General features: G+C 41.8%; 1 protein-coding gene across 3 annotated transcripts in view; it reads right to left on the bottom strand.

Annotated features, from left to right (window-relative positions):
• kcnab1a (potassium voltage-gated channel subfamily A regulatory beta subunit 1a) overlaps nt 1–10000 on the bottom strand; it is an 80662-nt gene that overhangs the window by 69750 nt on the left and 912 nt on the right. The window contains exons 2-3 of one of the 3 annotated variants that reach the window (XM_042063940.1): nt 9153–9202; nt 8831–8928 (exon numbers count right to left, since the gene is read on the bottom strand). In XM_042063940.1, coding sequence (XP_041919874.1) covers nt 8831–8904 — 74 coding nt within the window. In that variant the 5' untranslated portion in view covers nt 8905–8928; nt 9153–9202. Of the gene's footprint in view, nt 1–3607; nt 3890–8830; nt 8929–9152; nt 9203–10000 lie in introns of those variants that run through there. The other 2 variants (XM_042063941.1, XM_042063937.1) reach the window with 2 other exon arrangements.

The raw sequence follows: 10000 nt of genomic DNA, 5'->3' as shown, positions 1-10000 counted from the left end.
TTTCCAGCCAATCAACAGGGCAGAAAATATTCACAAACATTTACGAATACAATTAAAGGGAATCCCCATGAGTACAGGGGGAGTACAGGGGCTTGCACATACAAATGCAATTTTAGCACTGGTGTGTGCTCTATGATCGCTGGCCAATGGACAATGGCAGAAGTCTAAGCTGAAATCACATCTCTGTTACTGCAGTAGCACATTCAGAAGTTATTTCCTCTGCTGTTGTGTTCACTTAATTTCCCTTGTTCTTATAATTTGATGTTAATATGGAAATTGTTATATAAGGCATCTTTTCCTAGAAGGGCCGTTCCCTGTCCTGTTGGGTTCTATGTGCTCTCCCATTTGAATACATCCACCACATACCACAGCAAGTTCCAGCGCTTAAGTCATAGCTGGGAATACAAGTGGGTGGAGGTTGTGGGAATTGTGTGGTCCATGAGAACAGCTCTGGGGGGGAACACGCATCGGTGACTCCCCCTGCCTCTGGAAGGAGAAGAAAGGGATCACCTCCTCCACTTTGTATCAAACTCGAACCTTCTTCTTCTGATCTGTGTAAGATAGAGCTGAGTTTGAGTCCCCAGGGAGTTGATATTTTAAGAGCGCTAACTGATGTTGGCCTATTTGGCCATTGCCCTACAGGACGTCACTGATCTGTTTTACTTGTGATCAAATGAGGCAATGCATAAGAGGTGAAGAGCAATAAGCTTATGTCAGAACTTCCCACAAACTGTGTTATCTTCTTGATTTGTTAGATTGATAGTCTGTGTGGGGAGATTTAGCACTGTCATGTTGACACCATTTGTCCTTTTCCGGAGCTTAAATCTGCGTACTTTAATGATCACAATGCCTTCTCAAGCCTCCTCCTTGACAAAAATGTAGCAGCCCATTTTTCAGGTCATCATTGAATGTTTTTTTTTTCACAGCCTGACTGGGCTCCAGACATCATATCTGGGATCACACTATATCTGAATGAATGTGTAGCAAATTTGTAGCATGTGAACTTAGATTGAAACATTACAAAACAAATATGAGATATTTGAAGACAATTGAATGATCATATCTTCATTGTATTAACATTACTGTCCAGAGTCCTAATTCTACAGAATGTCTAATAAATGTTAAGTACAGTCTTGGATGGAACATCATGAATCCAAACAGCTTTTATGTTTTCATTTCACTCCTCTCAGATACGATACCGAATGGATGACAAAGGGTGACAATCAGACAGACGCCTCCTGATGGAATGTGTGTAATAATCCACCAATCAGAGGCTTGTATGTCCTTCTGCATCACACAGAAGGGGACGGATGATCTTTGACGTGTGTGTGTGTAACCATATCACCTCTTCTCTTGAGTTTGGCAGCCTTCTCCGAGGAGAGGAGAACAGCCTGCTGAATTTTTCAGTTAATGTCCCTGCACTGCAGCATTACCTGCCTCTAAACCTCAATTAGCCTTATCGGCCATCCTCCCTTTCTGTTTTTTCAAGCATTACTGAGAGGAAAAAAGGGCTTACAATGCAAAGGCAGTCAAGTGCAGTGAGGCGAGGCTGAGGAGGAGAAATCTGCAGAGACAACACGGAGTGAAGAGATAGAGAGAGAGAGAGAGAGAGAGAGAGAGAAGAAGAGGAAGAGAAAGAGAGAGGAAGATGGTTGAGGGACTGATACCAGAGAGCTGCTGGCACTGTGCTCTAAAGATAAGGGGATCAGTCAACTGAAAGGATTCTGTCCAACTTTAAAGTCCAGTTCATAAACTACATTCTGCCATTATGGATGAATGTGGCTTATGAAGATAAATTGAAAGATAAATATGCAAGTCCTCCAGAGCCATTGTGTTTGCACAAATGTGAGAAGACCACAGGAAGATATATATAAAAAAAGATTCACAGCGTCCTTTTAAGAATACAGTGTGACAGACCAGAGAAAAAGCTGCAAGAAAGCGAAGGAGTTAGGCAGCTCTACTGGAAAAAATCACAGCAAAGCTCAAAAGTAGCCCCTTTGATGGTTGGAAAAGGTGAAGGAGTGTGGGTGTGAAAGCAAATCATGTGGACTGCAGAGGCTGTGGCAGCGCAGGTAGGAAGTGAGTTGGTGTGAGGTGTGAGCATAAAGAGTGCTCTGGGGCCTGGAGTTCAGCATCACACATCTAATCCCTTTATTCAAGTGTACAGAGGAAAAGACAAACGCTCACCAAGAGAACAAAAAGAAGGAAGAAATGGTGAACAGATCTTCCTCTCTAAGGTGAAGACATTCAACACCACTAAATGAACTACTCTAATGGAGCTTGACTTGGCAGTTGGCCCGCTCAATCTGCCTCCATTTGTTTTTGTCACCAGGGAGATGGGAAATGTCAAAACACACCCTTATGGAGTTCGACAGATGCCATGCAACTGGATACTAATAGGAGAAGTTAACAGCATCACAGTGTCCAATGAGAAGTTATATTTACCCAAGACAAACAGAAAAAAACAACTAAGGCAACAAAGACATGTTAATTGTAAAATACCATCAAACAACTGTTTGAGACCTTTTGCAATGTAAACTGCAAGATGATGGGTCTGTTTAAAACGGAAGACAGCTGCATACTGCATCTCTCCCTACATAGAGAGCTGTCTCACTAGACATGACTTTGGATTAAATGCATCTTTTAAAAATGAGCGTAGCACTCTACAATCTTTGGTTAACACTACGGTATGACGTTAGCAAAGGCCTGACATTAAACTAAAGCTTACGTAAGATAGCAGGCTAACAGTATAAATTAGTTTTACGGCCGGCAGATATATCAGACCAGACACTATTAATGGTTACAACAATGGCATAATCAGATAGTAAATTGTTTATTTCTCATCTCAAATTTACAAATCTAAGCAAAATAAGGTCACACAAATGACATTTTAAACAGATTCAGCAGCCATTACCGATGTCATCCGCCATGTTTGTTTACCTTTCACAGCTGTTTCAGACGTTGACGCAAGGGATTATGGGTAGGAGGGAGCATGAAGTGTGCATCGATGCTGCCTCCAAAAATGACTGTTATTTGGGAATTCTAAGATATTTTAGAAGGCAGCAGAATTTGTTTTTTCGGTTTCGAACCGCACTTGCTGCCTTGCTCCAGATATCTTAAAAGGCAGCAACTTTACCCGTTTCGAACACACCCGATATCTTTTTCTCTTCCCCATCTCACGCATGAATGCATGCCATGGTTTTGATGCTCAGACATCAATTATGAAGACTGTCTTTGGTCAGGTTGATGACCTTTGTGATGAATGTAGCATCAATCATCAAGGCATAATATCAGACAGAAACAAATGTGTTATAATGTGTTTCTTTGTACCAGCTTTTGGTACCAGTCCAGACCACACATCTGAAACAAGTACAAAACTCTCTGCCAGCATAACTCCTCTTAACTCTCCAGACAACATCACCTCAGAGGGATGTGTGCAAGCTGTACTGGCATTGCATAACAAGACAGAGATGACTATTTCACATCTCATGCACCAACATAATCATAGATATTGTGTTATGCCAGTTATTCTGCGTAAACCCACACTGTGTCATTTTATTCCACATCCTCTTGTCCATCCTCCTCCTGCCCTCGCCTGTGCTCTCACCTGTAGGCCATGCCGGTCTGGTACGCCACCGTGTCCTCCCTGGACAGCCCACACAGCTTCAGGTACCAGTTGGTCTCGATCTCCCTGACCAGGGCGGCCTTGCGGGCACGCTGGAGCGCCGCCTGCTGGTGGAGGGTGTGCACACGGTTTGAGTCTTGCGAGTTGCGGTGGGCGCGCAGCCCGCTGATGGAGGCCACCGAGTGCTTCCGGAGCCGGGCGGCGGGGTCCGGTCCACCTCCGGCCGCGCCGCTGCTGCGAGCTGCCAGCATGGTCGACCCAAGATGTCCTCCACCTCCTCAAACAAGCATCATGGTCAATCTCTCTGTTTTATGCTTTTAGGTGAATACACTGTCACCTGCCTTGTAACAGTCTCCTAATATCAACTCCTCTTTATTTTCCTCTCTACTTCCTGCTCTTCTTCTCTGTATCCTCCACTCCGTAGCTCTCTTATAACCTCCCCTTGTCCACGGGCTGAAACCAGATCCTCCAGGGCTCCTCTGCCTATCTGCTGGGCTGGAGTGGGACTGGGCAGGGCCAAGATGGGTTGCAGCCTGCTGGCTGCTGTCGGTTCCCTCCTGCTTTCAGAGGCAGACGCCCCACAGGGCTCACTGACTCGGGGATTAGCTCACCCTGGGAGGTGGCTGCAGGTGTTCCCCACAAATCCATAAGCCTCTCACACAGAGACCAGAACCACTCATGGGCCAGGAGCAGAACATACAGAGATGCAGGCACACAAAGAATAAAGAAGACAAACCATTTTATTCTAAATACGAGAACGGAATTTTGAACAAGAGCCTACAGGTATGTGTGGTCAGCTTAGTTATACTTGGCCGTGTATTAGCAGGACTGTGGAGTGCTATTTCATATGTCATTAGACCTACAAGCTTTTACTGTGAAAGGAATACCCCAAGCTCCTTAACACTCTGAGCTTTTAATAACACCACTTACAGAGTGTTGTGCACACACACATGCACACACACAGACTTTACATACACATACAAAACCATGTGTGATAAAACTATCTATCTATTTAAGTAAAATATTGAGATTTAAATATCCATTTGCATATACATTCATCTAATACTTAATTATATGAATACCTCTTGTCTATTTTTTGTCTTCAATAACAAAGTAAATACTTGAATGAGTCAGTGTCTTTATAGCGGTCACTACTGTGGTCCTTAGAACACTAGAGAAGAAGGTCAGAATGTCTGGACATCATTAAGTATCTGCAGCTTATAAGCCAAATATAACTGATCACATTATTCACACCTTTTAGTGCTTCTTTGGGAATAATTATGTTAATGTGTGATTGATGCTCTGCCAATGACCTTGCTGTTGTCTCCCTCCCTTCTCAACTATGTACTCTTGTTAGGCAGAGGAGTGAACCAGTGCCCAGTTCATTACCAGAACATGAACTTCTTTGGCCTAAACTTTCCTTGCTGATGCTCTGTCCTGAAGCACTGGAGTACTTATTTCTCACTTGAGTGCACAACAGAGAACCTTGCAAAACAGTTTTCACACACACACACACACACACACACACACACACACACACACACACACACACACACACACACACACACACACACACACGCACGGCCGCACACACACACCTCCTTCATTTTGAAGGTTACGAAAAAGGACTCCTTGATACATTCTTTCCATCATTACTGTCCGCTGGTTTGTATGCAAATCAATGCTAATCTCAGCCAAAGTGTAAATGAATATGACAGAGTCCTGACAAGTTTGGCCAAGTTCAAACAGGCCTGTCTCCTGCAAGGAGCAATGTCAAAATCCGCCACAAAGGAACAAGATGAGAATTAACTGCATCGTTAGAATCATACTAATGAGAAAGTCCCTGGAGATGTACGAGAGATAGAGGGAGGGGCGGGTTGGGTTAAAGGTTGGGTTAGGGGATGGGTTAGGGGAGGAATTCCCAAACTGTGGGCAATGTCGGAAAGGTGTTAAAAATTATTAATCAATTAATAATCTAATTAATTCATAAATAATAAATAATTTCGAATCGGGTTATAATGATATAGAAACGTGAAATTAAAAGAAATCATTTGTAAACTCTATAGTAGGCTATGTTTTCATTAAAAAATAAGCTACCTACAATGCTCGTGATTTCCTGCGGGCAGCCAGAATATCTGGCATGTTAGTTTCGTGGAAGTATAGGCTAGGTAGAAGGCTGCGTAAACATGGAAAACTGGCTAAAAATAGGGACACTGTCCAAAAGGCCTAATTAAAGCGATCGAAGAGGAGAAGCGAGAGAAACAGAGCAGGAGACAGGTAACGATGGAATGGGGGGCAGAATGATGAAGGTGGAGGTGGAGCGCAGGGGGATAAAGGAAAGTACGAGACAGAAAATACTGCGAAGAAAACAAATGTATGAGGAGGCATATAGGCCTAGGCTTCACGTGGATTGGGAGACAGACTGCCCAAAGCCACAGTGCGTGCTTTGCAGTGAGGTGCTATCTAACCATTCTAATGTTGTTTTCCATGCTGTTTTTTGTTAGCGTGAGAGCTCATAGACCAGTTGCACATTTTGATTTTGTTATTTGTTATCATGTAGGGCGGCTAATTAAACATGATGCCTGGAATGCGTCAATAGAATGTGTTACTTTTTTATGTGTGGATGGTGAGGGTATGTGAGGCAATTCAGGATGTAGAAGGTGGTTTGCGGGAAAAAAAGTCTGGGAACCGCTGGGTTAGGGGTTGGGTTAGGGGTTGGGCATGAAAGTAAAAAAGAACAAAAGAGAGGGAGATTATGTGACAGTCAGAAACGGTGCTTTGTCCTAAATTAATTAATACCACAGAATCAGACATAGACATGGGTCTGCTTCTGTGATCACCTGTGGATGCAGCTTCTCTCTGATGACTCGGAAAGTGACATAAGTGTTGAATACTTGGAAACCTTTGGTTAAATCACTATGTAAATTATCGGTCCAAAATCCCCTTTAAAACGCCAGCTTCCAGAATGCTGGAACAGGAACTATGTTGAATTATTGAGTTGAGATTCTCGGTAATGACTATCTGATATGTGATGTGGCCTCGGTGCTCATGACACACAACCACAACTCCTGTCATTCTAGTCTCAAAACGTTGGGTCACCACAACCCAAATGAGTCACATAATCCACAGACTGCAAAGGACAAGGGGCTCTGGGACTGCTGCACACATGCATACTGACCAAGAGAACGGCTACAGAGCGGACCTGACCTTCATCTGGCCCATAGTTGCGTGCCATGTTAGGCATAAGATAGCTGAGGTGTGCGTGACTGGTACGGAGTCAGTCAGAGGACACACTGAGCAGACAGACACTGTTGCCGTTTGTAGGGGGTGATGGAAAACCCTTATATAGGGTATCACTACTCGGCATTAATGTCCCTATAACCTCTTCGCCTGTCGATCACCAAAGGCCACCCAGTTCAACCCAGTTGTGCACTGCTCTGAATATATTAAATGGTCCTTAAGGCAATTATATCAGCAAGTTAAAGCAAATTCAATTTGTAACAACATAACTGCCAAATACTGAAGTGCTAAATGCTGAATTATAGCTGTATAAATTACTCAAGTTCAATTATTGATTGATTCTCGTTAACATTTGAAATGCCTCCAGTAATATCTGTAATTACAATACAATATGTACAGGAAACAGGCAGCAGGACATATTGCATATTGAGTATTGAGAACAAAAATTTCACAACAGCAACATTCAGCAACAGCAACAAAACACACTTTTCCCTGTGTGCATTGTGGCAGATAGATGTTGGGAAGAGACAAGCTTCAATAGAATCATATAGACCATATACACAACATAGTCATCTCATCATATGCAACATAGCCATCTCATCATATAGACCATATGCAACATGTGACAAAACTAGAACATGATTAAAAAAGTCAGACTAAAATACCATATGTACAGTCACAGTAGAGAAAACTATAACTATAGGGAATTAAACAGATTCACACAGAGAAGGATTTTTTTTGTCGTGCTTCCCTGAAAAAACCCATGATCCATCATACAATTTCTTCATGGCACAAATACTGAGTAAAAGTTGTTTGGTAGTTTTTTAATAACATGCAGCACGATAAGGAGAACATATTTTTCTTATGTGCAGTCCACATGCAGGCTTTAAACAATATCATAAATCACCACAATGTGTGTTTGTCTTTGTGTGTGTGTGTGTGTGTGTGTGTGTGTGTGTGTGTGTGTATGTGTGTGTGTGTGTGTGTGTGTGTGTGTGACTGAAGACTGAAGACTGTCAGAAACAAATGATTACAGTAAGAATGAATATAAGCCTTCAAACAGACAAGGTGTCCTTTTACAGTGTGACATTCTACTACTGAGGGAGGAACTGTGCGTGGATGAGATTTCCTCCAAGGGTATGAGAACCGCTCCTTGTTAACATGAGTCCCCTGGGTGACTCAGCCCGTAGTATCCTGTTCCCAAACAGACAATTACTATTACTCACGCTATTGTTAACTGGAGTGTTGTCTTTAAAGCACACGGACCAAACAGCGACTAAGTGACCCGGTGGTCCACATAAACAAGTCGACTTTCTCATTTCTACTGATGGAAGTGGACAGACATATTGTGTCACCTCTTATGGCCTCATGTCAATACAGGGGACAAGAAATAGCACTCCAAAAAGGAAGATCAGAATCCACCAAAACATGATCATTTATCAGTAACTTTAGATAATGAGTTTCAGCACCACATGTCAGTTACCCAGTAACTTCTACAGCATGTACATATGTTAGGGCAGTGTTTCTTTCCTAAAGCCTTTACTCAAACAATCTGGTATATGGCCAATATCTTTCAATAGAATATCTCTCCAATATCTTTCAAAATATCTCTCCAATAGAATAACAGTATAACACTGAGAGCAGTTCCATTTCCTTTGCTGTGCAATATTCATGAAAGTCAATGTGTCATACATGCACACACACACATAGCCTATACATATGCATACACATGTTCTGACAGGTGACTTCACAGGACTGTTAACCGCAGCTAGAAACAGACGGGTATCCACTTACAAAGCCCTTCTGCGATCTCTATGGCCACTCATACAAACAAAAACAGTCTGCCATCAGACAGTAGCCTGTGATTAGACTTAAACGTATATGTAGACAGTCTGAGTTCCTGTAACAACAGCTTACAAGCATGGTGATATTTTGTCTTAATAAGGATCATCAGTGTGGTCCCACCTGTACAGCATCTTGGTATGTCTGGGATGTCGGTCGCCATAACTTGCCACACCATGCGCCATTGCATTAGGCATCAGTTAGGATGTACAGATTAAGCTCTGAAATAGAAAACATCGTTTTAGGACTAGAACACAAATAATTTGCACTGATTTGTTTGCATGTAATCTGCAGTCTTTCAGAGTATAAAACTTGGCATAAATGTCTCTATCCCTGTCAAGTTCCTGTCAAGCTCAGAAACTTCAAAATTTAATGAACAATTAACTTTTAAGGAGGTACAAACAGCTATATAGTTCAATTCATTGGAATTAATAATGTAGCCTACATGAATTAGTATATCCATGGAAACTTCAAGACCTCAGGATCCTAGGAAGTCTGAAATGCAAAGGCATTGAGTGAAGTACTAAACTGTGGATGCAAATAAATCTCCCCTGTGTTTTTGTCATTAAAACACAACACACTCTGTCACAACTCTTTTGAAAAAAAGAAAATACAGTATATATCTTCATATTTCTGTCGTAAAAATATCAAAGATGCCGACACCATTGACATGACATGCTTAAAGTCAGAAATAAAACTGCAAAACAATCAATTATCTTTAAAATAATGTCAATTGTTATTTACTGCAGAAACATGGGCAAATATTTTTTAATCTGAAGTAAACTCAAATTTTCCATATACTGTATTAGCACAATTTATGTAGGTTCCATTTAAATTACGTTCACATTTCATTTGCATTGCCAAGACACTATAGACAGTACATAACAACTATGCAAGTAATTTAACATTTAAAATGCTGCAATACACTTCAAAACTCCAATTAATCTGTGACCATGATGTGTTACATCATTTTCACTAATAGACCTTTTCTGTGATATAACACTGAAATATGGCTTGCATGATTACATCTCAAAGATTGCCTCTCACTGATATTTGCTGGCAGTGCCAGTCTAGTGTTATTTTCACCCATTTTCTTGCACACTGGATATGATTCATATCCCGGACACCTATTTGAATGTTCCACCCTACAAATGTTTCAAACATCACCTGGCCTACGCAATGCCTGGCAATGCCTGACCAATGAGGTTGGCCAAATGTTAGCCAATCAAGGTGCAATATTATTCATGTCATATCTCCAGGGATTCTGACATCCTCCAATTAAATGTGCCATTA

The sequence above is a fragment of the Alosa sapidissima genome, chromosome 15 (genome assembly GCF_018492685.1).
Source record: "Alosa sapidissima isolate fAloSap1 chromosome 15, fAloSap1.pri, whole genome shotgun sequence".
In the NCBI taxonomy this organism is placed as follows: domain Eukaryota; kingdom Metazoa; phylum Chordata; class Actinopteri; order Clupeiformes; family Clupeidae; genus Alosa; species Alosa sapidissima.
The sequence above is the reverse complement of the archived record's forward strand: the minus strand, read 5'-3'. Positions and strand labels throughout refer to the sequence as shown.